General features: G+C 52.0%; 3 protein-coding genes across 3 annotated transcripts; 2 read left to right on the forward strand and 1 right to left on the reverse strand.

Annotated features, from left to right (window-relative positions):
- Nucleotides 1-108: 108 nt before the first annotated feature.
- EXOSC5 (exosome component 5) lies at nucleotides 109-7,911 on the forward strand. Its single transcript, XM_036896567.2, has 6 exons — nucleotides 109-327; nucleotides 3,829-3,921; nucleotides 4,434-4,555; nucleotides 5,819-5,959; nucleotides 7,030-7,119; nucleotides 7,735-7,911. The coding sequence occupies exons 1-6, from the start codon at nucleotides 192-194 to the stop codon at nucleotides 7,825-7,827; spliced, it is 675 nt and encodes a 224-aa protein (XP_036752462.2). The 5' UTR covers nucleotides 109-191; the 3' UTR covers nucleotides 7,828-7,911.
- Nucleotides 7,912-9,739: 1,828 nt separating this feature from the next.
- On the reverse strand, nucleotides 9,740-14,695 carry TMEM91 (transmembrane protein 91; the record flags this gene model as incomplete). Its single annotated transcript, XM_057493353.1, has 4 exons — nucleotides 9,740-10,071; nucleotides 10,255-10,299; nucleotides 10,572-10,725; nucleotides 14,505-14,695. Coding segments are annotated over 4 exons (543 nt in total), but the record flags the coding sequence as incomplete, so codon positions are not given.
- A 6,679-nt stretch (nucleotides 14,696-21,374) lies between these two features.
- B9D2 (B9 domain containing 2) lies at nucleotides 21,375-27,701 on the forward strand. Its single transcript, XM_036896489.2, has 4 exons — nucleotides 21,375-21,548; nucleotides 22,045-22,136; nucleotides 24,726-24,851; nucleotides 27,124-27,701. Exons 2-4 carry the CDS (start codon nucleotides 22,049-22,051, stop codon nucleotides 27,435-27,437), a joined length of 528 nt encoding a protein of 175 aa, XP_036752384.1. The 5' UTR covers nucleotides 21,375-21,548; nucleotides 22,045-22,048; the 3' UTR covers nucleotides 27,438-27,701.
- The last annotated feature ends 150 nt before the right edge of the window (nucleotides 27,702-27,851 follow it).

The raw sequence follows: 27,851 nt of genomic DNA on the forward strand, positions 1-27,851 counted from the left end.
GCGAAGCGGGAGGGGTGGGGGGCAGATTGTTAGTAAACGCAGGGACACGTGCGGGCGCTGAACCCGGAGTCCCCACAACCCTCGCTCTAGGCGCGTGCGCACTGTATACACAGCCTGTACGCAGGCGCGCGCCTCTCCTCGGAAGCGGCAGTCCTGGCTGCACGTGGGCTCTGGTGAGGTGCAGGGGTACCATGCAGGCTGACGCGAAGATCCGCAATGAGTCTGGAACAGAATCCGATCCTCGGGCCCCCGGCTGCAGTCTCCGGCACTTTGCCTGCGAGCAGAACTTGCTGTCTCGGCCAGATGGCTCTGCCTCTTTCCTGCAAGGTAGGTACTCGACCCAGGTAAATACTACCCCGGGCCACGTTCACCTAGGTCGTATTTGTTTTAAGGAGCGGTTACACTGTACCGTTAAAAGGCGGGCCACCTCCCCTGATACTAGCTGGTAAATGGCCCTGCTGGGCTGATGGACTTCTTGCCTAGATGGATGCGCCAGGGGACAGCTTCTCTCTCCCTCCCGACTAGAAGGAAGAAGGTATCTCCACCCTGGTAAATGTTCTTCAGAATAGGAGCGGGACAGACACCATAAGAAGGAGTATCTAGAATAGGAAAAGATTCCACACTAGGGTGAATATTGCCCTTGACTAGGTACCACCACCCCCCCACCTCCGCCTCCCACACACACACCGTGGCTTAGGCAACAACCTGTACTTTTGCATAAGTTCTTCGTACACTGGAAAATCACCGCCCCTAGCTTAATTATTCCCTAGACCGCGGCAAATCTACCCATGTAAATACTTTTCAGATTGAGGGTGATGTTCCATCCCCACCCCACCAATTGGGTAAATACCCTTTTGACTGGATACACATCTCTCTATATGAGTAAATATCCCTAAGATTTGGGCAGGTCTTACCTATTGGGTAAAAAAAAAAATCTCCTTCCCTTAGTTAAAATACCTTTCAAACGAGACTCAACTCCCTGACCCAGGTAAATATTCTTCTGGAGATAGGCCTAAGACTCACCCTGATAAATGCTCACTTGGGTACAAAACCTTTCACTCATTCCTTCACTGAACATGTGTATTTCTTCTGGGCACTAAGAATACATAAATTAAGTTTTTTTTTCCAAGTCCCTGCCCTAACAATTTACATTCTAGTCAGGGAGACAGAAGATAACTACATGAAATACAGCCTAAAATGCTCTGGGAAAAAATGTAGTAGGAAAGGGGAAGAGAGTGTGCCCTGGAGGGATGCAGTCTTAGTAGGATGATCAGGAAAGACCTCAGTGAGATGGTGGTAGTTGGATAAAGACCCAAAAGTAGGGAAGCAAACTCCGAAGGTATCAGGAGGAAAAGCAAAGCAAGCCTGGGAACAGCGGAACAGAGGCCCGGAAGGAAGAACTTGCGTGGTGTGTTTAGGGAACAGTTGGGAGATGAGTGTGGCTGGAGCAAGGAGGAGGTTAGAAAGGTGAGAAGGGCTGCACAGCATTGAAGGCCTAGCAAGTGAGATGGCAATCACTGGAAGCTTTGCTCAGAGGGAGGACAGGATCTGAATATATTTTAACAGAAAATCTCTGGCTCCAGTATTGACTGTGGAGGGTATGAGGGAAAGGTGGCTGAGACCGGAGTGGAAGCAGTGAAGGTGGTGAGATTCCGGGTGTGTTTTGAAGGTAAAGCCAACAAAATTTGCGGACACTTTGTTTTGGGGGTGTGAGACAGACTCGGGTAACGCAAGGTTTTTCCGCATATCAGCTGTGCTGGGAGGAGACGAGGAGGAAAGTCTGGGCCGTGAAGCTTGCCGTGCCTGGTAGACATTGCAGAAGTGGTGTGGACTGGGCAGTGGGACATACAAGTCTGGAATTCAGAAGAGAGACCCAGTCTGGGCATTAAATTTGGAATCCTCTGGCTGTAGATGGTCTTTCAAGCTACTGAGTGAATGAAATCAGCCAGAAAGTAAGTGTAGATGGAAAAGAGAAGAGATTCCAGGAACTAGTAAGCCTTGGGTCTTCTCACTGGTGAGGAGCTAGCAGAAGACACTGAGAACAAACAGCCAGTGAGGCAGGGGGGAAACCAAGAGAGGGCAGTGACCCAGGGTCCAGAGGTGCATGTGTCTGAGCTGTGAGGGCCAACCCACTGCGCCGGTGCTGCTGAGAGGACGGAATAGACCCATGGGTTGGCAGTCCGGACTGATGCTATCGGGGACACTGTCAAGAGCTGCTCCGGTGGAGTGGTGGGGTCAGTGGGGAGAAGAGACAGCGAATGGGGAAGGCTCTTTGGGTGTGGCAATGAGAGGAGCAGATAAGTGGGGAGTTGAAGGTGAAGTGTTTGCAGAGAGGAGAGAAATGCGGCAGAGAGGAGCTGGAGTCAGTATGGAGGGGAAGGGAGGGAAGGAGGGTCTCTGCCCAGCTGACCACAGGCAGCTCATCCAAGTAACAGGAATGAAGAGCCTAGCGTGAACTTACTCTAGTGGGTAATTTCCCCCTTCCCCCCAACTCCAGGTAAAACGTGCCAACCTGGTTACCTTCCCCCACCCTCCCCCAGGCTTAGCTCTCTTGCTAAATTCAGATGCCTGGCATTTCTTAGACTTAGGAAGTATTGAGAAAGTTAGCCCCACCCATGTTCTAAAACCCCAGAGCCCCAAGACCCCAAAGCAAGGGGAGCCCTCATAAGTGTGTCCTCAGAATCTCTGGTGAGTTTTTTAAGAAATCAGAGCCCCAGATTCCACCGCACACCTACGAAGGCTGGTCCCTCTGCATTTGTAACCACTGCAGTGATCTGATGGCCAGCCAACGTTTTGAAGCTGACTCCAGCGCCATTTCTTCACGCACAGCTGCACACTAGAAAGGCCTACTGGGGCTCTGACACTCCCAGCGCCTGAGCCGCCCTCCCCAGCGGTTAAGTTAGGCTCCCTGGGGGTGGGGCCTGGGCATCCATATCTTTTAAATCTCCCCGGTGATTCCAGCATATAGCCATGGTTGAGAACCACTGCTTTTCGTTAGTGGTTCTTTTTAACTGGAATAAGTAAAAAATATCAGAGTACGTCAAAGCAGTAATGGTGAGAGCTGTTCTGTGAGGTCCGTTGCATTTACACACACACAGATGTGCATGACTTTTGTATCCCACCATAAGATACACTTCTTATTGGGAGTTACGATCAGAAAAATTTGGAAGCTGCTGTGTCATCCAGTCGCTTCATTTTGTAGATGGGAAAACTGAAGCCTGGAGAAGTGAGCAAAATCAGCCAAGGTTCCAGAGCAGGAGGCAGCGGACAGGACTAGCAGCCAGGCTTTTATTTGCCAGGTCTTACCTCCTCACCCCACCCCGTCCCCGTTCCTGGCCACTCGGGGGAAGGCAAGAGTCAGGACCCAGCCCCAGATATTTATCCATTTCTCAGGTGGTCTCGTTGCTGCAGAACCTGAGGAAGGAGAGCTGGACTGAGGGAGGCTTTGGAAGGAGAGGTTGAGACCAGCTGCAGTAATAGGGAGGAAGGTTAGCTCTCAAGAAGAACTTCCTGTTAAAGTTAATAATATTAGCTAAAGTCTGTTGTGCATTCAGCACAGTCTCAGTGTTTTACGTGGATCAACTTACTTAATCCTCACGATGCTACGGAGGAGGTACTGTTATCCCCCTTTTATTGGCAGCAATGGGAAGCAAGTGCTTGGAGAACCACTGCCAGCTAACATTGGGCGGAGTGGGGATGACATGGGGAGCCCTGGCCATCGCCTCAGTGCCCACACTAGTAGGTGCCATGCATCGGGCCCCAGAGACAGGGAAGATGCGGGTGAGGCCTCACACACTGTCTCCCCAGGGGATACTTCCGTCCTGGCAGGCGTGTACGGGCCAGCCGAGGTGAAGGTCAGCAAAGAGATCTTCAACAAGGCCACCCTGGAAGTGATCCTGAGGCCGAAGATCGGGCTGCCTGGTAATTGGGCCCAGCCAGCTCTCCAGATGTCCTGCTCCCTGGGGCCTCTTGCCCTACTTCTCCCTCACCTCCATCCCAGTCTCCATTCTCCCCTCAGCGATTTCTACCTCTTTCTCCAACTCTCTGCCTCTGAGTGTCTCGGTCTTCCTGTCCTCCCTCTTCGTGCCTGGCTCCATCTCCTCTTCTTTCCTCTGACCTGTTTTTTTGGCCCTTTTCCCCTCTGTCCGCCTCACCCCTGGGGGCTGGGTCCCCGCAGGTGGGAATGGGCAGCAGCATGGGCCCCCCCGCCATTTTCCTCTCCCAGGAGAGATGCTGGAGGGGGCAGGGGTGGTGGGTGGTGGTCAGGCCCTGCCTCCCCCCACCGGGGATCCTCTATCATCTATACGGGGTCCTGCACCAGCCCGGGCTAAGAATGCAGGCCCTTTCCAGAGGAACTGGGTGGGCACATGGAGGAAGGTGAGCCGGATGGAGGGGAAGAGCCTGACAGCCCCGCCCCACTCCGATTTCCCCAGGCGTAGCTGAGAAGAGCCGGGAGCGGCTGATCCGGAACACGTGTGAAGCCGTGGTGCTGGGGACACTGCACCCCCGCACCTCCATCACCGTGGTGCTGCAGGTCGTCAGTGATGCTGGCTCGGTATCCTTTCCCACAGGCCGTCTCCTCAGGAAGTCCTCCAGAATGTCCCTGATTGCCTCCCTTGCTGGTGGCCACGTGTGCACCCTGTCCTAGCCAGACGACCTTCAAACACTCGACAGGCACCCACTTGTTGAAGAATAGCCAACACAGCTTGAGTGCGTGCTCTGTGCCAGGCACTGTTTTGAGCACCTTACACATAATAACTCATTTAATCCTCACAGCGTAAGAAGCAGGTGCCATTGTAATCCTTGGGTTCCAAATGAGGAAACTAAGGCACAGCAAGTAATTGGCAGAGCCAGGACTTGATCCCAAGGCCCCTGGCAGGTGGGTGTTCTTGTGTCCGCATGTTTCAGGTAAGAGAACAGGCTCAGAGAGAGGAAGTCACTTGCCCAGGGTCACACAAGTGGAAGGCAACAGAGGCAGAACATAAGCCCAGGCCTGTACCATTGACTGACCACTCTGACCCTGAACTTGGATTTAAGGCTCAATGCTAGGGGAACCCTGAGTCAGCAGAGCAGTTGAGTCAGCAGCTTGAACTAGAAAGAGCCCTATGGTTGGGCGAGAGGCTGGGATGAGGGCCAGAGACTGGCATTTCTAGAGGGCCTTGCTGGTACGTGGCCCTGCGTTGGGCAGGCACTTCACAGACAGCAAGAGGGAAGGGCTGTTGTGACCCCATTTCACACGGGATATATGGAGGGGCAGTGGCAGAGGTGGGACTGACTGGCTGTAAAGCTGGGCCCTTACCTGCTCTGCTAGGCCTGGGGAGGAGAGACGAGGAAACTGAGGCAGGGCCTGCTGTCTGACTCCAGGCCTGTGCTCCCCTTGGACCTTGCCACAGGCACCCTTCACCCCTGGACCATGTGCTCCCTAAGAGCGATAGCTCCTCAGTCTGTCACTGGGTAGTGGCATCCTGCTAGATTCCAGACCCTGGGCCTTGCTCTGCCTCTTGTCACTGCCTCCCCACGTGATCATGGAAGGTTTCTGCCCTCTGCCCTCCATTGTCCTTGAGGGCACTTGGCACCTGCTTCAGTTCATATATGTATCATGAGCCAGTTGAGGCTCAGAGGAAGGAAGTTCCTTGCTTGAGGTCACACAACTGAGAGGTGGATCCCAGAGCCACTTAGAACCACTGTGACACTGCCTGCTTGTGACTAATCAGTGAAGTCCACCGCGAGCGCTGGCAGGGTGGATGGAGGCATGGGCAGGCCTTGCTGGCCAGCCCTACAGTAGAAATGCTTCTTAACCCCTCCCTGTGGCACCCAGCTCCTGGCCTGTTGCCTGAACGCCACCTGCATGGCACTGGTGGATGCGGGATTGCCTATGCGGGCCCTGTTCTGTGGGGTCACCTGTGCCCTGGACTCTGATGGGACCCTCATGCTGGACCCCACAGTCAAGCAAGAAAAGGTAGGTCTGAAGGCCAGAGCTGTGAAAGGTCACCCACAAACACTGCCTCACTTCTCCAGGACAGGCTGGAACCATGTCAGCCTCAGTTGGCAAGCTCTGCTCTGCTTCTCAGGGCAAATGCTAGAAACCCAACTCAGACCTACTTAAGCAGAAAGGGAATGTACTGACCTTGAGCATCAAACTCAGAACAGAGGTGTAGCTGGAGCGAGGGCCTCAGACACCATCAGGGTTTGCTGCTTTGCCTCTCAGTCCCTGCCCTTTGCACATGGGCTCCCTTCTCTGGCCAGCATCTTCCCTGAGGCTGTGACTGGCCCCTAAAGCTCCATGCTTCCCTCTTAAGAGGATCAAAAAGCAGAGAAGAGGAGAGGGTTTTCCTCACTGGCTCAAGTTCAGTGTCCTAGGGTCCTGGTTAGGCAGAGTTACTTGCCCAGTACTGTAATGGTCATGGCCAGGCAGGAAAGACACCACTCAAGAGTATTTCAGAAGGCATTTACTGCAAGGAACTGGCTATAACTGTGTTGGAAGAACTGAAAGAGCAGAAAGGAAAAAGGGGTGCTACCCAAAGACTTGGGAGCCTCTAGCCAGCTCCTGCTCTGTGCTGGTGGAGATGCTGTTGCAGTTCTGGATGCACAGAAGATATCCTGGCTTTGTCCTGGCTGTCAACCCACCCCAACTCCATGGCTACTGTAGGGAGTGCAGCCATGGCACCTGGCTTCTGTTGAGCACAGACCCGGATGCAGCATTCCCTCCTCCCAGTCTCCTACTGGTGGAACTTAGGTGGCAGGGGAGTCTGGGAAAAGTTTGCCAGCTTCCAGCCCTGGCAGGACAAGGTGAGGGCTGAGAGGTTGATGGGTAATGACCAGCAATCTGGCTTTCCCCACAGGGCAGGGAAACTACTTGGAAGCCCCCCTCAGAATGAAGTGGGGAACAGTTCTATGAGAGGAAGAGAGCGTTAGGGGGTCGTACGTCAGCTACACTTCATATGCAAGTGCTAGCTGTGAAAAAGTCCCCTCTTTGGGACCAGCCAAGGTCGTATCTTAAGTCCAGGGTCTTCTATCCCTTGTCGTTAGGAGGCCCGGGCAGTCCTGACCTTTGCACTCGACAGTGTGGAACAGAAGCTGCTGATGTCCACCACCAAGGGGCTCTACTCCGATGCTGAGGTACCAGCGTGGAGCTGGGGGTGACCCCCAGGTTCTTCCCTCCCCCCTGGCACAAGGTCTTGTCCCAGTTCTGCCCTGGGCTCGGATATTTAAGGAGAGCCCCTTACATCCCTTCTGTAAAGAGGAGGCATTTTCAGACTTTGTAGCACAGAAACCTTTTAGGAATTTTAAAGGGAAGCCCAGTTCATGAGTCAGGAAAAGAGCTCACATTAAAATCAGAAGGTGGGAGCACCTCAAGGCCCCCCAGCTTTCAGCGCAAAGCCATGCAACTCCCTGAATTCCAGGTCTTAAAACAGAGTTTGGAAACTCTTGGGTCAGATGGTCTCCAAAAGCATTTCCAACCTGGACCTCCGTGAATCTAGGAATGTGTGGCTGTAAAGACTTGGGGGTCTCAGATGCCATGGCTTTCAAGATTATTTGGAGTCACAGTGCTTGTGGCTCTTATCCCCTCTAAGAAAGCCCATGAAATGGGAAAGAAGCAGATGCACTTGGAATAATCCCCTCCCCACCAGCCTCACGGGGTGTGGGCCTGAGAATCAGATGGGGCCGGGGGCAGCCCGGCTGAGTGTGGCGTGGAGCTGGCCCTCAGCACTGACCAGCCCCTCTCCCTCCCAGCTCCAGCAGTGCCTGGCTGCGGCCCAGGCCGCCTCGCGGCATGTCTTCCGCTTCTACCGAGAATCACTGCAGAGACGTTACTCCAAGAGCTGAGGCGGCTGGGGCAGGTGCCTCTGCTGCCACCACCCACTACCTCCTGCGGAAAATAAACCAGCGGCCCTGCCCTGCCTCACTGTCCTTGTGTAGCCTGGTGAGCTTGTGGTCCTGTAGCTGCAGGGGCCCCTGAGCCTGGGGTCACAGACCCTGGCTGCCCCAGGGAGGCACTACAAGGATTGCGTATGCACTGAATGAATTCATTCAGCCTGAGAAATATCTGCTGAGCCCCCTGTGTGCAGGCCTTGTGGGGTGCTGAGGACTTGGCAGTGGCTGGGACCCAGACAGAGCCCAGGGCTGAGGAGCAGTGGGCAATGAACCAAAAACTGGTGTTTGGCCGATAGTGGTAAATATTACAAACAAACAGCAGGGAAGAGGGGCTTGGGGAGGGCACACCTGATGCATCAGTCAGGGATGTGCTCACGGAGAGGTGTGCATCCGTGGGAAGCCCAGGAGGCAGCCAGGGGTTGAGCTGCAGAGTGTCAAGGACCAGCCAGGAGGCCACTGCGACTAACAAAGCACGTGAGGGATGAGGGGTCCGGGGCGGAGTGGACACAGCACATGGAGCCTTGGCGAGGAACCTGGCTCTGAGTACTGCCGCAGCCGGCCCACAACCCCTCGAGGTGAGGTGGTTATGGCCCCCTTTTTAAGATGAAGAAACCGACTTGGAAGCCAGTTGGTGCAGGAGGCCACCAGCCAGTTGGTGGAGCCAGGGTCCTGCTCAGTCCAGTCCCAGGGCCCTCGCTGCTCAACCTGAGGAGATGCCAGCACACTCGTGGTCCCCCACCTGTAAGTGGAGGTGGCCAAGGCCTGTTGGTTCTCAGCCCAGGGTGTCAGCACGCCCTGAGGGGCCTATGGAAATACCATGTGGATGCACTTTAGTTGCCATGTGACTCCCTCCACCCCCCACCTCTTGGCCAGGAGCCCAGAACATGCAAGCATCCCACAAGGAGTGAGTGTCCCACAGCTGAGCCACATGGTCCCCATCTCCTGTGGGCCACTGATGTTTGGGGGTTTATGATGAAAATGACACGCCTGATAGGCCTCCTGCATGCTTCACGTGCTTGAACCAGCTCACCCAGTTCCCACAGACGCCCCTTTGGGCAGGTGTCATTTTCATCCCCAGTAGCCAAGAAGGAAAGGCGTAAATATGGATAGGAAGTGATGCTCCATGAGATGCTCAGGAGGCCACATGGGAGGAGCGCTTTCTTCCAGGAAGGTCCGCCAGAAGGGCCCTAAGCTGAGTGAGCCAAACCGCCTATCACTGCATTGCTTGGTGGCCTCAGGCCCCACTTAGTGAGCCGCTCCTGTTCTGCCTTCCCAGGCTCGGACCATCTGGTTCCCAAAGAACTGCCTCCCACTGGGGCTCCTGAGACAGGTTCTCGGGTGCCCGCGCCATTGTCCTCCGTCAGGAGTGGGAACCTGCACAGGACGGAGCCAGCAGAGGAAAGGGGGCCACAGCATGGAGACCAGAGCTTTCCTCTCATTTGAGCCCGTGGTCCCAAGTCCGCCCCCCTTTGGTTGCGTAGAGCCTTCCGAGTTGTTCCAGAGCTCAGAGGGAGGCTGCCTTTTCATGTGTGACCCACTGGGCCCTCACCACAGCTCAGAGAAAAGCAGCCCCACTTCGCAGATGAGAAAAAGTGAGGCTCAAAGAGAACTTACTCGGGCCGCTGGTATGCAGCTGACACCCAGGACTTGGAACCCACCTGTCATTCTCCACCGACGCCCCACACTATGCAGAGAACATTCTGCAATTTGGAATTCGTCCTCCCCTCAGAATCCCCCATCTCCAGCTTTGAGGCGTCTGGGAGCTCCTTGGGGACAGCCTGTCGCCCTGGCTTGTTCCTTCCTGGTCTCAGGCAACCCCAGCGCCCTCCACCTTTCCCCCCACATGCAGACAGACAGACAGGGCTGCAGCAGTGTGTGGTGTTTAATCTCACGTTGCAGCAGCCGGGGTGGAGGAAGGGGTTGCCGTGTCACTCCCGATTCTGGAGGCCATGCCACCCCTGCTGCCTCCTGCACCTGCCGGATTCTCTCCTCTGCCCCTGGATGCGCCGCAGCCTCTGGGTTCACAGTGAGGGGTGGGGGCAGCTAGGGCGGGTCTTGAGAGGCGAGGCAGGCGGCCAGGGTCACCAGGGCAGCCACATAAGTGCACCAGCCCAACAGCCACGACCCCAGCAGGAAGGCGCGGCGGGAGGCGGCCCCTGCTCCCCGGACGTCCCCCTTGGCCCACGCCTCGTTCGTCTGTGGAGGCGATGGGCAGCAGTGACTCAGGCGTCCCCTCATCCCACCCAGCTTCCCACAGCCCCAGACCCTTCTGTTCCCTCCCTGAGCCGGCACACCCTCATATTCATATATTCCAAAAACAAATGGCAAGCCGCTACTGTGGGTCAGGCAGAGGGGATACTGGGGGACGAATAAACGTACGTGCACACTACATGCCACTGTCCTCATTCGATCCTCACAGCGACCCTGAGGTAGGAATTACCCCCACTTTACAAATGGAAAATGAAGCACAGGGAGATTAAGTGGCTTGCGCAAAAATCTTGAGTGGCAGACCTAGGATTTGAGTTCAGGTCCTTCAGCGCTGCTCTGGGCAACACTTCATTTTACCCCTGAACGTTTCCAGCAAATCCCATCCGTCTTTCCCCCACCCCTGCCCGGCATGGCTTTTATGATTTTCCTTTTGTTCTGAATACATTTTGCTCATATCAGTCCCCTCCCAGCCCCGTCCACAGACTGACCTTCTGAGCCAGAGAGGAGGCAGCGATGCCCACAGGCCAGACACAGCACAGCATGGAGAAGACAGCCAAGCCCAGGTGGTCGTGGGGTAGGAGCGGGGAGAGAAGGCTGCCCCCATCCCAGCCTGAGTCGCTCGCTGTCACTGGACGACACGTCCTGTGGGTGGGAGAAGGCCTGGGTGGGCATCTGTGCCCACTGTCCTGTTCCCCACAGCCCCCAGAGACACCAAGAGAGAAAAATATTACAGGGGACTGGCTTTTTTCTACATCCTGGATTCCTTTTTGTGGAAGCTCGTAGACCTTGTTTCCAAAGAAGAGCCCCACCCATACCCAAAGTTTTGAGTTAAATTTCAAGGGATTCCCAGGACCAATCATGGATACTACAATGCTTACAATCTCAGTTAAAAGCCTCTGAAGTGGAGATACACACCAACGCAGACAGAAAACTAGAAAAATGGGAGATTAGGAGAGAGACCTGTGGTGGCCTAAATTACCAGGACAAGTCTGCTTTCTAGATAACTAATTTTTTAATCCTCATCACATAGCTTACAATATTTTAAGGAACTAATGTAAAGCCAAAAAGAAAATCCCAGATTAACAGAGTGGTCAAAAGAACAGGGAAGGCCTCTTTTAAATCTCGCATTCGATTCAAGATGATCTCTAGCTGGTGCCCCACGCAGCTGTCAGACGTAAGCCAAATCCTGTCTGGAGAAAGCTACCCACTCTAGGCCTCAAAATAATTTTCCCTAAAAATAACTTTCTTAATACAATGACCAGCATACAGCTAAAGATAACCAGGCACACAAGGAACCGTGAATAAGAACTAGTAGAAATCAGGTCCTAGAAGTCTTCAAACAGTGGAATTCTCTCACCCACACGATGTGGAAGCAGGCTCACTGGCACGCTGTGGCAAGCTGTTTCCAAAAATAGCCACAACCCTCTCTCCCACCCCACCATGCCCTTCTGACAGTGTGACTGATACTTTTCCCATCTAGGGGTGAGGTCTGTGTCCCCTCTCCTTGAGTCAGGGCAGGCCATGACTCATAATTGATAGACTGTGGCGGAAGTAATGCCACAGGAGTTCCGAGCATAAGTCAGAAAAGGTGAGGCAGGTTCTGCTTCGCCGCAACACATCCTGGAGGCTGAGGCCTCGGAGGAGTCTGCCCTGAAGCTGCCGTGCCGTGAGAAGGCCCAAACCAGGCCGCGTGGGGAGACCCAAGAAGAAGCAAGACTACACGAAGAGAGAGACCCAGCCAGCCCCCGGCTGCTTCAGCCCCTGACTGTTTCAGCTCTAGCCACTGGCTGATGGCAACCTCATGAAAGACCCAGAGGGCAGAACCACCGAGCCGCATCCTTCCCAATTCCCAAGGGCCTGGCCCATGGAAACCTCACGGGATAATAACGATTGTTGTTTTAAGCTACTAAGTTTCAGGATGATTTTGTATACAGCAATTGTAATCAGAAAGCCATGTTTAAAAAAATAAAAGGCAAGCTTGACGATGTGTACGAGGAATGAGAAATTACAAGAAGTGACAATTGGAAAAAAGAAAAGAGACCAGGGCCAACAAAGGCCAGAGGTGCATTGGCTCTAGAGGGAGATGGGCAGACAGAGACCAGGGGAGTCCAAAATCAAAGGGAAGACAGCCAAAGGCAAGAGAACAAAGATGAAACAAATGTGGAGATACAGAGGTTAAGAAACCAGCGGAAATGTAAAGAGGAAAAACTGCAAGTGGAAATCAAGGAAGCCCACACATCCAGTTGGGAAGTGACACTCCGGGCCAAAGGCAGATACCCCAGCCACCAGCCCACCAGATGGCCCTCCCAGCAGGATTCACCTCCAGCCACCACCACCCCAACTCCAACTGAGGTCTGCTGCTCCTACCTCAAGATCAGGGGGTCCTGGCTCCCTCAGACCAGCGCTCACAGAGGGAAGAGGTGGTGGTAGGAACTGCCAACCCCTCAAGGATTTGGCAAACATTGTCCCTCGAAAGGGGGACCCTCATTCAGTTCGCCAGGCTTCTGGTCTGGGGCCTCGCAGCCCACACCTGCCAGCAGAGGCTGTTGGAGCGCTTGAAGACTGGGGCTGTCCATGGCTGGGGAGAAGCTCCAGAGTGGTTTACTGGATGTAAGGGAAAGAAAGACCAGTTGTTAAGTCTCACCTTCCTCCTTCCCCTGACACCTGACTCTGGAGAGACTCCAGGCAGAGGCTAGTTAATTCAAAGACGCTAAGACCCACTCTACAGATAGTAAAACGGAGGCCTAGAGAGTAAAAGAGGCTGGCCCAAATTGTGAAGAGAACTCAGGGGTCTGGACATTCAGTAATTCAGATGGCCAACAGGCACATGAAAAGATGCTCCACATCGCTAATCATCAGAGAAATGCAAATTAAAACCACACTGAGACATCACCTCACATCACTTAGGATGGCCACCATCCAAAAGACAAGTGTTGGCGAGGATGCGGAGAAAGGGGAACCCTCCCACACTGCTGGTGGGAATGTAAATTAGTTCAACCATTGTGGAAAGCAATGTGGAGGTTCCTCAAAAAACCAAAAATAGAAATACCATTTGACCCAGGAATTCCACTCCTAGGAATTTACCCTAAGAATGCAGCAGCCCAGTTTGAAAAAGACAGATGCACCCCTATGTTTATCACAGCACTATTTACAATAGCCAAGAAAAAGAAGCAACCTACGTGTCCATCAGTAGATGAAAGGATAAAGATGTGGTACATATACACAATGGAGTATTACTCAGCCATAAGATGAAAACAAATCCTACCATTTGCAACAACATGGATGGAGCTAGAGGGTATTATGCTCAGTGAAATAAGCCAGGCGGAGAAAGACAAGTATCAAATGATTTCACTCATCTGTGGAGTGTAAGAACAAAGAAAAAAACTGAAGGAACAAACAGCAGCAGACACAGAACCCAAGAATGGACTAACAGTTACCAATGGGAAAGGGACTGGGGAGGGTGGGTGGGAAGAGAGGGATAAGGGGGAAAATGGGGCATTACAATTAGCACACATAACGTGGGGTGGGGCATGGGGAAGGCAATATAACAGAGAAGACAAGCGATGAACAGTGACTGTACATGGGTCATGTGGTGGGGACTTGATGGGGGGAGTCTAGTAACCATAATGTTGCTCATGTAATTGTACATTAATGATACAAAAAAAGCCACATAAGTGTTGCACACTTATTCCATAGCCTCTTACACACTTGCCCCATGAGCTACACACCTATCCTGAGTTCACACACCTGTTCCCTCACACATCCTCAATGATGCTCTACACTTCACTGTAGCCGACACACTTCTGTGTCCCCCAAGCCTGCACTCTCTGAATACCCAAGCCCCCTGCCACACACCAGGGCAGGGCCCAACACCCGCCTCCCCCTCTGCGCATTCATCTCCTTGCATACTTGCCCCAAACAACATCAGCTCCCAGAAACACCCCTCTGGAGCACCCAACCTTCTTATACATTCATGCCAAGTGACTCCTTGCACACTCCTAATGCCCCAACATCAGGTTCCCCCACGCGCACACATATGCACAAGCTTCCCTCACATGCACCTGGGGACGTTATCCCTTGCTCCCGTCACTTCCCTGGCACACCTGCCCCAAACACGCGGTCCACGCACGCACCCTCCCCTACTCCACGTACACCCATGACCCACACAACTCCCTGCACACCCACCAGCTCCCCGACACCTCTGTTTTTAACAGGACCCACCTTTGCACAACTCCCTGTAACATCCCCAACCCACCACACACCTACCCACTCAACCACAGGTATATTCTTGACACACGATCACCCTGGGGAGCCCCCAAGCCTCCAGCCCTCACTCCATACCTGGCTGGAGCCGATTTCCCCTCCAAGGGTTTGCCTCCCCATCCCACCACCAGAACCCGGGGAAGGGTCAGTGCCCCCACCTGCGCCCCTCACTCAGTACCCACTCTCGTATGCCGGGACCTCTGAGCCCCGCGCTTCCACTGGCGCTGGGTCTGCGCGCTCCGAGGGCTCTGCTCTCCGCGCCCCGGGCCCGCAGCGCGCGGGGGCGAGGAAGGGGGTGGGCTCCGGGCTCCGCCCCCGGCGGCCGGGAAGGGGGCCTTGAATGCCGAAGTCACCGCCCCAAGCGGGACCCAGCCACCCCGCGTGTGCAGGAGCTGGCCGGGGTCTCGGATCACAGCGGGCCCTGACTCCCCCGAGCCCAGGCTCCTGAGCTGCGGGGTGTAGGAGGTGGCGCCCCGATTCTCCAGGGCTTTGCCGGCTTGGCCCCGCCTCCACGCCACCACCCTATTTGTCCAACAATAACAGCAACAGCGGCTAGCTGTGCGCGCGGCTCAGTGCTCTGCACGTGCGCGTACACATTTATTCCTCAAGGATCGGAGAGGCGTTATCGCTTTCTGTCCTGCTCACCGGAGGAAACAGGCGCAGAGAGTTTAGCTGCTTGCCTAAGGGCTCGCTTCCGGTTCCCTGAGCTCAGAGGGCCCAGCCCCAGGGCTAGAGGCTTTACGTTATCCTCGCGCTGGTTCCTTTTAGTAGCTCTATTTCTAGCCCTATTTTGCAGACGAAGAAACTGAGGCTCAGAGATCTGCGCTTACTTGGCCAAGGTAAGCAACTGGAGCTAAGACCAGCAGATTGTGACCCAGAGCTGTTTCTTGCTGGCCCAAAGGGGGGGTGGGAAATCTGGGGTGGAGGTGGGGCAGAAGGTGGGGTGAAGGCTTCCTGGGAAAGAAGTGGGAGGGAGCAGGGGGTGGGATGCTGTGCTGATTTTCAGGTTAACACGTGATGGTTCTGAGTCAGTGTTTGGACCCACGCAGATCTTTCTTGAAGAGTTCCTTTTCAGGCCCTTCAAGGCACCTACTGTGTGACCTCTGGACTGTGGCATCACCTCTCTGAACCCCAATCTTTTCATCTGAAAATGAGGTAAATATCACCTGCCTCTTGGATGTGATGACATATAAAACGCACTTAGATTCCGCGGGATAACAAATGCCCACCATTTACCCAAAGCCTGGCTAAGTAGATGCTCTGAATGTGTTTGATGGTGTTTATGAGTACTATTATCTATCCATCTCCCGTCAACCATCAGTCTGCTTAAGGGACTTTCCTCACTGCAGGCCTCTACCTCCTTCAGGGAGCCCACCCAGCTTGCACTGGCTTCCCCTTCTTAGAAGCCCTCCATCTCACCAGTCCCAGGCTGCCAAACTAGAGGATTCCCGTCCTGAGGTGGGGCCAGCCAGAGTTCCCTCGCTGCAGGGTGCTGGGGCTCTGTGCCAAGGGTCCAGACGCTGGGGCTGGCACAGGTCCCATTCCCATGGAGAGCAGATGGCGCCTGCAAGTGCACTTGGCTGAGCCAGAGTTTCTGGCAGACGACAGGCGGGGAGACCCACAGGAAGGTAGATGAGATGGAGAGGGAGCAGGATTGCCTTATCAGGGACAGATACCCTGTTACTCTCTCTCTCCTGTCTGCTGGCTTTTCCATACAGCTTGCCACTATGAAACATGTATGTCTGTTTGTTACTTCAATGCTCCCACATTCCTGTCAGCTCCAGGAGGGCTGCGATTCAATCTCTTTTGCTCACTGATGTGCCTCAGGGCCTAGAACAGTGCCTGGCACAAAGTAGACTTTCGTTACCTATTCATGGGATAGGGGCATGAATGCTTATCAGCCTCAGATTTTCAGGTAATCGCTGAGCTGTTTGAGTCCCTTCATCCCCCTAGGCCACCACAGAGATTAATTCCTCTGGCCACCATTAGCTTGGTGCAGTCCCCCCAACCCTACCCATTGCGAGCAGTCACAGGAAACCCAGGCCTGTTAGGATTTATGATGGTCCTGGAATATTAAACATGAGATGACAGTCAGGATCATAAACGGGAGCTTAAACCGTTGATTGGAAGTTTGATTAGGAGCAGGATATTTATTTAGTCTCAAAGATCTTCCTACAGTTACTTATTTGTTACAAAGGGAAAAAATAGTACAAGTGGACAGTATTGGCAGACATCGCCTTAACCAGGTGATAGAAATTAACATCACCAGTATTGGCACAAGTCGACATCATGTGCTTCCCGACCCAACATGCACTGAGAAGGACACAACATAATTTCTGAAGGTTTCCTGCCCAAAATGTTTCATCTGAGTCTAATCATCAGAAAACATGAGATGAAGCCAAATTGAGGGACACTCCAGAAAGTAGTTGGCATGTATTCTTCAAAAATGTTGGTGTCATGAAAACCAAAACAATAACAAGAAAATTAAAAAGCTGGCACCTGTTCTAGAGTAAAGGTGACTAAAGAAGATGACAGCTAGATTCAAAGTGTGACCCGGGATAGACAGCAGACAGTGGTGACATATGATATTGAGACAATGGGGGTAATTTAAGTATAAACTACAAATTAGACTACAGTTTTGTATCAATGTTAAATTGATACTGAGGAAATGTTAAATTAGTATTAGGGTTACACAGGAGAATCCCCTTGTTCTTAGGAGAATTTTACTGTTAAAAATAATGAGTTATGAGTATAGTATACCTGTGTGTGTGTGTGTGTGTATGCAGAAAAGCAGGCAAAAGAATTGAACAAAAATTTCACGAAAGAGGAAATCCAAGGGAACAATGAACATTTAAAAAGCTACTCAACTAGTCGTCAAAGAAATGCTAATTAAAATCACAATGCAACACTGATACACACCCAACAGAATGGCTAAAGGAAAAAAGACTACCTACCACCAAATTCTGGTGAGGATGCAGAGGATGGGCGGCTCATACACCGCTGGTGGCAGAGCACATCGGTCCAACCACCAGGAAAACCATCTGGCAGTTTCTGTTATAGCTGAAAAAATCCTATGACCCAGCAATTCCACTCCAACCAGATGCCAACATACGTCCACCAAATAACACATTCTCGTTACTGGATGGATAAATAAACGGTAGCATTTTCACATAGAGGGAACTATACAGCAACTGGAAGGAAAGATATGCAGCAACGTGCAACAGCATGGATGGATTTCACAAGCAAAACACTGACCAAAAGACAGCAGACACAAAACAATGTATACTGTGTGATTTAATTTCCAACAAGTACAAAAACAGATTAAATTAATTCATATTGTTAGAAGTCTGGTTAGTGGTTACAGTAGGGGGCATCCTGGAAGAGACGTGAAGGGCATCCTGGGGGGGCTGGTCATGTGCTGTTCTGGAGCTGGGTTCTGGTTTCTAGGTGTGTTCAGTTTATGAAATTTAGTCCAGCTGTTCATTTATGATTCCTGTATATTTCTGTGCATATATTATACCTCAAACAGTTTTTTTTAAAGAGAGTGAGACCTTCACATACTGACAGATTTATTTCCAAGATATGTCACTGAGTGAAAAAAGCAAAATGTAAAACAACATGTACAGTCATGATGCAAACACTATAGCGGTTCCTCCAAAAATTAAAAATAGAATTACCGTAAACCCAGCAATTATACTCCTGGGCATATGATCCAAAGAACAGAGAGCAGGGTCTTAAAGGGATATTTGTACACCCATGTTCACAGCAGCATTATTCACAATAGCCAAAAGGTGGAAGCAATCTAAGTGTCCATCAACAGATAAATGGATAAAGAAAATGGGGTGACTGTTATTCAGGAAGAAAAATCTGAAATGCGCTATGATATGGATGAAACTTGAGGATGTTAAGCTGAATGAAATAAGCCAGTCATAAAAGGACAACTTCTGAATGATTCTACTTATATGAGATACCAAGGCAGTCAAATTAATAGAGACAGAAAGAATGGTGGTTGCTGGGGGGAAGGGAGAAGGGGAGTTGTAGAATATGTAAAATATGCCATTTCAGTAACAAGAACAGCAGCATTAACAATAAAGCCCATCAATAATAGCAAACATTTGTAGTGTTTCCTATGTGTCGGGCCCTGTCCTAAATTCATTATGTATTTGTGCTAGTTATCTATTGCTGTGTAACGAATTAGTCCCCAAAACAGATGTGCCATCTGGCATAGTTTCTGTTGGTCAGGAAGCTGGCAATGGCTTAGCTTGGTGGTTCTGGCCCAGGGTGTCTCATGAAGTTACAGTCAGCGTGCTGGCAGAACTATAATCATCTGTAGATTTGACCAGTGTTGGAAGATCTGCTTCCAAGATGGGCCACTCACATGGTGCTGGTTGTTGGCAGGAGGTCCCAGTTCTTCCCCAGTTGGGTCTCTCCACTGACTGCCTCACTGCCACCACAGCAGGGTGGCTGACCACCCCCCACCCCCAGAGACATCAACCCAAGACAACAGCAAGGAGGAAGCCCCAATGCCTTTTATGACCTAGTCTCAGGAGTGACACAGCAACACTTCTGCCATATTCTGTTGGTTAAAATCAAGTAAGTGCAGTCCACACTCGAGGGGAGAGGAATTAGCCTCCACCTATGGAAAGAAGGAGTGTCAGAGAATCTGTGGATGTATTTTAAAATAGCTTCACACATTAATTCGTCATATCCTGACAATCCTATGATTCATTCTCACATTACAGAGGAAGCAACTGAGGCACAGAGAGGCTAAAAGAGCCAAGACTTAAATCCAGGCAGTTGACCTGGGAACCATTTTCTTAATCGCTATTATCAACCAGTGGGTAAGCAACCAAGTGAAGAAAAAACATTTAAGAAGGTGCATTAGCAGCACTTGCTGGCTGATGGGATGTGTGGGAAGTGATGGAATCTAGGGTGACACCCACACACAGCCTCCACGTTCTTTTGATACCGGGAGACATGGATTCAAGACAGGCAGGAGAGCAGAGAGGTGGAGAGCATGAGGCTTAGGGACAGAGTCAGAACTCAGATCAATTAAGGCCAAATTTGTCTGACTTTCCTCTTCTTTTTTTTTTCTGCTTTTTGCCTTTATTGATGTTAGCAGCTTTTTTTTTTTTTGGTATCACTAATATACAATTACATGAGCAACATTATGATTGCTAGATTTCCCTCATTATCAAGTCCCCCCCACATACCCCATTACAGTCACTGTCCATCAGCATAGTAAGATGCTATAGAATCACTACTTGTCTTCTCTGTGCTATACTGCCTTCCCCGTGCCCCACCCCCACCCCCACTACATTATGTGTGCTAATCATAATGCCCCTTATTCCCCTTCTCCCTCCCTTCCCACCCATCCCCCCCAGTCCCTTTCCCTTTGGCAACTGTTAGTCCATTCTTGGGTTCTGTGATTCTGCTGCTGATTTGTTCCTTCAGTTTTTTTCTTTGTTCTTATGCTCCACAGATGAGTGAGATCATTTGGTACTTGTCTTTCTCCGCCTGGCTTATTTCACTGAGCATAATACCCTCTAGTTCCATCCATGATGTCGCAAATGGTAGGATATGTTTTCTTCTTATGGCTGAATAAATTCCATTGTGTATATGTACCACATCTTCTTTACCTATTCATCTACTGATGGACACTTAGGTTGCTTCCATTTCTTGGCTATTGTACATAGTGCTGCGATAAACATAGGGGTGCATCTGTCTTTTTCAATCTGGGCTCCTGCATTCTTAGGGTAAATTCCTAGGAGTGGAATTCCTGGATCAAATGGTATTTCTATTTTTAGTTTTTTGAGGAACCTCCATACTGCTTTCCACAATGGTTGAACTAGCTTACATTCCCACCAGCAGTTTGAGAGGGTTCCCCTTTCTCCACATCCTCACCAGCATTTGTTGTTCCTATTCTTTTCTATGTTGGCCATCCTAACTGGCATGAGGTGATATCTCATTGTGGTTTTAATTTGCATTTCCCTGATAATTAGCAATGTGGAGCATCTTTTCATGACTTTCTTCATTTTAAATAAATTATTATTAATAATACCACCTACCCTGTGGGATGTCTGGAAGAATTGAAGGAGACCATGCATGCAAAACGATTAGCATATAGGGACTGATAATGAGAAAGCACTCAATAAATGGTAGATTTCAAATATATCCATTAGTGGAATATTAGCCTATTGAATTATTTTATATAAATATTATCCTTTTGAAATGTTGTCCCCTCTAACTTTGAGTTGATGACTGTAACTTGTGCAGACTTGTTTTGCTAAGAAGTAAGGTAATAAGTTCCCTTTGGACTCCTGATCTGGGCTAGAGAAATTGGGAATTAAGATTCAAATGGATTTAGAGGTTGAGAAACCTCTGACTCAGTCTCCTTGAGCCCATTAAACGGATGGGAAAACTGAGACTTCGAGCTGTGCATGGTCATAAGATAGCACAGGCAGAGTCCCGTCTTCAAAAGCCTCGTTTTCTGCAGGGGCCTCAGTTCCTCATTTCTCATACCCCTTCCTCCACAGCCCCGCCCTTGCTCAGAATCAGCATAACAGTTTAGAACTGGGCATTATTTCTGAGAGGGAAGTTGATTTATCAGTTGTTGAGGAGACTGGGAAACTCTAAAAAGGGAAGGAAAACCCCCTCCCCAACTTCTCGACTCTGTTGAATGAGGAAGGCTTTTATTTTCATTATAAGGCAGGGGGATGCACACAATGCCTTGAAGAAGGTTTCCCCTTGGCCCTAGCTCAGCTGATTTGCAGTGCTGGTTGGGAGAGTTTTGTGGGGCGTGGAGCACCGACGGATTTGTTTTGAGGAGGGTATCTAGGAGAAACAGCGCTCAGACTTCCTCAGGCTCGACTCAACAGAGCGCTGCCCGGCCACGCCCAGATGGCGCAACCGTGCGCTGCGGCTGCAGCGACGCTTTCCTTAAAAATGGAGAGAGGGGAAGATGAAACGTCCATCACAACTTAACCCCGCCCCCGAGGGCCGCCAGGGCCAATTAGCGACCCGCAGGGCGGGTGCAAAGCCTTAGGAGGAGGCTGCTGTTGCCCCAGCAACAGCCAGGGAGCTCGGGCTCCAGGCAGGCGTGGCCTCTGAGGGATCGGCACCTCAGATCTTTCGCGGCCAGGAAGGTCCTGGGAGAGGCGCGAGCCAGGTCTGGGAAGTCAGCGTCCGCGGTGAAGGGACAGGTCAGTCCCATGAACTCCAGTCCCACGGCCGCTTTCGCCCTCTTAATCGTTAGGGGCTCTGAGGTAGGAATAACGCATGCGTGGGTCTGGAGGCGGGGCTGAGGCGGCAGTGCACTTAACACGCATGCGCATCAGGGGGCTTGAGGTTGGGGGGAATCAGACGCGGGAGGCGAAGCTTTTGTGTCTGTGGGAAGAGCCTTAGGCTCCCAGAGCGGTACTTTCTGCTGCTCCAAGCGGGAGGAAGAGGTTATTTTAGGGGCGGGAAGTTAGACACCAGCAACGCTGCTCAACCCTCCTTCTCCCTCATTTTTCCGGGGCTCTCCTAGAGAGGCAGTTAAGATCTTGGATAAGATTGCAGCCTCCGTGTGTTCACGAAACTAGCTTGGCATCCTACCACTGCCGCATACTACCTGGTGGGCCTCAATTTCCCCATCGGTCAGGCGGGGATAATAGTACTCTTAGGAAACATGTTGTGATTACATTTTCCCCCTCTCAGGGCCATGGCTGAGGTGCACGTGATCGGGCAGATCAGGGGGGCCACCGGTTTCTCGGAAAGTAGCCTCTTCTGCAAGTGGGGCATCCACACAGGTATTCCCGGACCTGGCTCATTTCCTCACCCAGACCCCCAGCATAGGGCTCCAGCCGCCTTGCTTGAGCCCCTGGCCCAGTGCCTGATCCTCATCTTCCACTGGCTCTCAGGATCCCTCTCCCTGACCACTCTGTCCATGTGAGTCTCAGGCTCCCTTCTTACCCCTTCCCATACCATCCCTGGAGGTTGCGGCTCCCACCCTCTGAACACACAGCCCCTAAAGATACAGGGCTGGCCCCCTCGACACACTCCCAATCCTCAAAACACTAGGCAGCCTGACCCCACGGGATTTCATTCACTGTCTTAAGGGTGCCCTGGGTCCCTCCTTCATCTTAATTCTTTGTAAAACAGTGCCCATTTATTGAGTTCTTACTGAGAAGCCACCCTTCTGTATTCATACTTACCTGTGAGAATGTAGGCACCCCGTTCTGGCAGTTGTCCGAGTCCATCCACACAGACCCAGGAGAGACCTCGGAGGCCCCAGTTTCCATGCATTGGCATCAGAAGCAGTATAATGGTTGGGACCATTGGCCACCAGATCTGAGCTTAAATGCTAACTCCCTGGCCTATTGTTTGGGAGCCTTCAGACTTGACCTCTCTGAGGCTTGGTCTCTTTGTTTGAAGTGAAATTAATAGCAACTAAGAGGCGGCAGTGTTGAGCTTAAGAGCACAAACCACCTGGGTTCAAAACCAGATGGTGCTTATTAAGTATGTGACTGTAGGCCTTTGTCTTTGCCGTGATTTCCCTGTCTGTACAATGGGAATAATGACAATACTTGCCTCATGGGGTTGTTCTGAGCACTAAATAATAGCAGCAGCACTTAGAAGGCGGCCTGGCCTAGCCAAGTACTCAGGAAGTATTTTCCTAGTTCTTGTAAAAACTGGATGGGGTCTTGTTTGTAAAGCCCTGGGGGTGTTGCCTAGCAGAGATAAATGAGTGTGGCTGTTGATGTGATCATCATCTCTTCAGGCCCCACCTCCTTTGCAATTGCACTGGTTGTTGAGATTTCCTCGGAAACGGGGACCCTCCAGCTGAGCGGAGGCTCTGGAGTCAGAGTTGGTTCCCAGTCTGGACCTCACCACTTACTTGCTGTGTAACCCTGGACAGGTGCTGTCCCCTCTTAGGATCCTCAGTTTCCTCATCCAGGAAGTGGGAATATTTGTTCTTCATCTGGGTGTTGGGAAATCTTGTATGAGAAGAGCCTGACTCAAGCCTGGTGCTTTCCTTACCTGGCCCAAAAGGGAGCAATAACTGACCTGATTTTTATTATTTCAGGGGGCATGGGGTGGGGGCAGTTAATCCAGCAGAGAGCTCAGGGGGAGTTGGATAAGGGGCTTGGGCCCTGCAGTCAGAGCTGTTTGAATCCCGCTCCTCCATGAACCTTAGCCTATGCGGTCCTGCTGTACCCCTAGCATAGAGAGCAGTGCTAGGCACACAGTAGGTATTCAATAAATGTTTGTGCAATGAATGGTCAAGTGACTTTCCTTCTCAGAGTCTGTTTCTTCACCTGTAAGATGGGAATTATATTAACATCCATCTCCTAGGATCACTTATTTGTCCAACAAATATTTACTGAGCACCTTCTGTGTACCAAGATGTGGGTTTGAGGTCCTGGGGATCCAGCACTGCACAAAATCCCTGGTCTCCTGGGGCTCACAGGGGAGACAGACAATAAGTAAGCAAGTAAAGAACTGAGAGAGACTGTGATTACCGGTAGTGGTAGGTACTAGAACAAAGTGAGATGGGATGATGTGATAGGGACTAGTTTTGGGGTAGGAGGGTGAGGGAGCACCCTCTGTGAAAGTGGCTCTTGAGCTGATCCCTGAAGGATAAAAACAAGCCTGGCATAGGGACATCTAGGAGCAGAGCTTTCTAGGCAGAGGGAACAGTCAGTGCAAAGGCCCTGAGGAAGAGAGCAAAAGTCAGAGCAGTGAGGCTCGAGGGTGGTCAGGCATGGGGAGGGTGTTGGGAGCTGAGTTCAGGAAGGGGGCTGCAGGCCAGGCCCTTCAGGGCCTTGTGGGCTACAGAGGAGAGTCTGTAAACTGGGGGGATTAAGAGTCCTAGAGGCAGATTAAATGAATTACTAAAGCTCTTAGCCAGCATCTGGCATTTAGTGAGCACTCAGTGCATGTTTGCTATTATTACCACCTTCAGTAGGATTGCTCTTATCATGCACCTTTTGTGATGTGCTTATGCTCAAGAAGGACACCCTTGGCCCCTTCTTAGTCCTTGCACTGGGCCTCTAAACATGGGGTGAGAAGAGTAATAAAATGACAGCCAGTGCTTCTCTAGCACTCACTGTGCCCCAGGCACTGTTCTGAGTGCTTTGCGTACATTAGCTCATTTAATCTTCCCACAAAACTATGAGGAATGCATTATTATTACACCCACTTTACAGATGGGGAGACCGAGGCAGAGAAAGGTAATTTACCCATGGTCGCACAGGCAGAAGTAGTGCCAGGGTTTAATCCAGACTTTTGGCTCCAGAGCCCACGCTTTTTAACCCCTGCCCCCAGTGCCAGGGAGTAATAGGGTCCTCTAGTCATGCTGGTGTCTCCTTCCTGATGGCTTCCACCCTTCCTTGCAGGAGCAGCATGGAAGCTCTTATCTGGTGTGCGGGAGGGCCAGACACAGGTGGACACCCCCCAGGTAGGGGACATGGCTTACTGGTCCCACCCCATCGACCTGCACTTCGCCACCAAAGGCCTACAAGGTGGGTTTCTGCCCAGGAACTAGGAGACCAAGTCCTGTCCCCACTCTCCATGCCCTTTGGGGCCCTGGCCCTGGAGCGGCTGAAGCTGAGGTCTCCTTAGGCTGGCTCTAGTGCGCTGGATGAGGGCAAGAGCTGGGGGGGACAGGGCGGGGTGAAGGGAGGGACCAGGGGGAGAGGCGAGGTGGTTTTCAAAGAGACAAATCCAGAGAATCTTCCTTCCAGAAGGAAGCTGGGTGGGGGTTATGAGAGAGAGGGCGGCTGGTGGCTGCTGGCAGGCAGGGCTCTTCTGGCTGCTCAGAGGGGAAATGAGTATGCGGGGGAGGAAGGGTATCAGAAAACTTTTTCTGGTGGAAAATTTGTATCACTGGAGAAGAGTGGATTCCAGGAAATGGCCTGGGTAAATATTCCATATATTTCAACAATATAAATAATATTTACTGAGTGACTGCCCTGTGCTGGCCTGTGTTGTGTGATGTCAGGGAGATGTAGGTAATTGAGACAGCCCCCTGCCCTGTCCTCAGAGGACTCACCATCCCTTGGGGGAGACAGAGCTGTGTCCCCAGACAGTGGCAGCCCAGAGATCCTAGAGGGCAATGGGAGCCCAGAAGAGGTACATGACTCTGACAGGGAGTTCAGGGAGGGCTTCCTGGAGGAGGGGATGTTTGAGCTTTACTGTGAAGGGCCACCAGCAGCTAATGAGGCAGTGGGATGGAAGAGGGTTCCAGGCAAAGAGCTGTGTGTGGGAGGCTCAAAGTGGAAGGTGAATCAACATTTGGAGGACTGAGATGACTGTAGAAGGTGAGGTGGCAGGGGACAGGGGACAGGCCGTGCAGGGCCTTAAATGCCAGACCACATAGCAGAGGCCACACCCTGAAGGCACTGGGGAGCCACAGCAGGTGCCTGACAAGTCATTTTCCTTTTAAATCCTCCTGGCTGCCTTGGGTGATGCATTGGAGGGTGAGGCAGACAATTGTCTTCTCAGCTCTTCTGACCCTAAGCCTCATAATGTGAGCATCATCCTTGCCTCCTCTTTTATCAACTCCCAACTCCATCCGTCAGGAAGTCTGGTGGGCTTGGCCTTTGAAATGCATCCTAAATCCCACCACTTCTCCTCCTGCTCCCCTAGCACCCTGGTTTGTCCACCTGTCACCTGGGCCAATGCAGTAGCCTCGTCACAGGTATTCCTGTCCCATCCCCATAGTCTGTCTCCCTGTGAACACTTAGGTCACATTCCTCCTGTGCTCAGAGCCCTCCATTGTCCTGTCTCAGGATAAAAGCCTTGCTGTGGATCACAAGGCCCTGTGTCGTCTGGTTATGTCACCTCCTCTCCTCTCTCCCTCTCCCAGTCAGCTCTAACCACACTGGTGCAGCCTGACAACTCCCACCTCAGGGCCTTTGCACCTGTGCCCTCTGCGGGCATGCTCTTCCTAGAGGTAATGGCCCACACCCTTCCCTCCTTTAAGTATTCACAGAAATGTCACCTTCTCAGTGAAGCTTTTCTTGATCACCCCCTCTCTAAAACTGCATCCCTACGCCCACCCTGCCTGGCTTTATTTTTCTCCAGAGCAGTTATCACCATCTGTCAGACCCTATAATTTGCTTACTTAATACATTCGTTGTCTAGGATGTCAGCTACACAAGGGCAGGAATTTTTATATGTTCTGTTCACCGCTTCTAGAATAGGGTCTAGCACAGAGAGGCTCAGGAAGGAGGGTGAAATGGGGCTGGATCTCCAAGGGCTTTGCCTACTAGAGTGAGTTGCTGAGCTATATTCTGAGGACACTGGGAAACCTATGGAAGGGGGAGAAAGATGCCTCAGCTGCAGGTAGAAGGTGTATTGGAGAGGGCAAGAAAGAAGGCTCTGAGCCCAGAGAAGACAGGATGGACCATGGGGAGCGGGGGAGGGAGGTGTCCAGGACAAGGCCCAAGGTGCTCACCTGGGGACTCGTTGTCCTGAGATGGGAACCGGAGGGGGAGGCCATAGAGAGGGAATTCAGCAGAGGACAGATCCAAGGGCTTTTGAATGTTGAGGTTGGACTTACACTGAAGGCACTGGGGAGCCATGGAACAATTTTGAGCAGGGGAGGAACATGAATTCAGAAAGGTCCCTTTGGCTGTTGCATGGGGATGGGAGTACAGAGACAAGGCTGGGGCAGGAACCATGGGGGAAGGGATTGGGCCTGGAGTCTCTAGCAGGGATCAGGGAAGTGGGGATCTAGGAGTGGGAGAGCTGCACCCATCCCTGCCTTTCTGCCTCCCTCCTGTCCTGCAGGCTGGCCCCGGCTCCATCTCCAGGTGTGGTCCCAGGACAGCTTTGGCCGCTGCCAGCTTGAAGGCTATGGCTTTTGCCATGTGCCCAGCAGTCCAGGTACCCACCAGCTGGACTGCCCCACTTGGCGGCCCCTGGGCAGCTGGCAGGAGCAGCTGGCGCGGGCCTTTGTGGGTGGTGGGCCTCAGCTGCTGCATGGTGACGCCATCTACAGTGGGGCCGATCGCTATCGGCTGCACACGGCTGCTGGTGGCACTGTGCACCTTGAACTGGGCCTGCTGCTGCGCCACTTTGATCGCTACGGTGTGGAGTGCTGACCCTGCCTCCCACCGCTGGACCCCACCCACATCCCTGGATACCCATGAGGGGCAGGATGGCACAGAGATCAGCAGCATGGGCTCTAGAGACTCAGACCTGACCCCAGTCTAGGCATGATGCCAATTATGTCCTGGCTTGTACCTCCAGCCCAGTGGCTGTCCTCCTGGGTCCAGTTTCCCCGCTGTAAAATGGGGGCAGTAAGTGTGCAGGGTCACAGAGGCTGCTTGCCCATGTAAGTGCTCAATAAAGGAGAGCCAGTCTTACAGGTGTGGGTGCCTTCCTGCCTGCCGTCATCTGTCAGACGTCCCTGCCCCACCCTCCCACTGACACCTTCCATCCTCAGGCCTCCCCCATCTTCTGCCTCAACCTCAATCTCTGACCCCCTCCCAACCCCGGGTGCCCCTCTGACACAA

Source organism: Manis pentadactyla, chromosome 15 (genome assembly GCF_030020395.1).
Source record: "Manis pentadactyla isolate mManPen7 chromosome 15, mManPen7.hap1, whole genome shotgun sequence".
In the NCBI taxonomy this organism is placed as follows: Eukaryota; Metazoa; Chordata; class Mammalia; order Pholidota; family Manidae; genus Manis; species Manis pentadactyla.

Coding starts and splice junctions, on each gene's coding strand:
- EXOSC5 (XM_036896567.2), top strand. CDS start 192: ATGCAGGCTGACGCGAAGATCCGCAATGAGTCTGGAACAGAATCCGAT. Junction 328..3,828: donor CTCTGCCTCTTTCCTGCAAG/GTAGGTACTCGA, acceptor CCGTCCTGGCAG/GCGTGTACGGGCCAGCCGAG. Junction 4,556..5,818: donor TCGTCAGTGATGCTGGCTCG/GTATCCTTTCCC, acceptor TGTGGCACCCAG/CTCCTGGCCTGTTGCCTGAA.
- B9D2 (XM_036896489.2), top strand. CDS start 22,049: ATGGCTGAGGTGCACGTGATCGGGCAGATCAGGGGGGCCACCGGTTTC. Junction 22,137..24,725: donor CAAGTGGGGCATCCACACAG/GTATTCCCGGAC, acceptor CCTTCCTTGCAG/GAGCAGCATGGAAGCTCTTA. Junction 24,852..27,123: donor CGCCACCAAAGGCCTACAAG/GTGGGTTTCTGC, acceptor CCTGTCCTGCAG/GCTGGCCCCGGCTCCATCTC.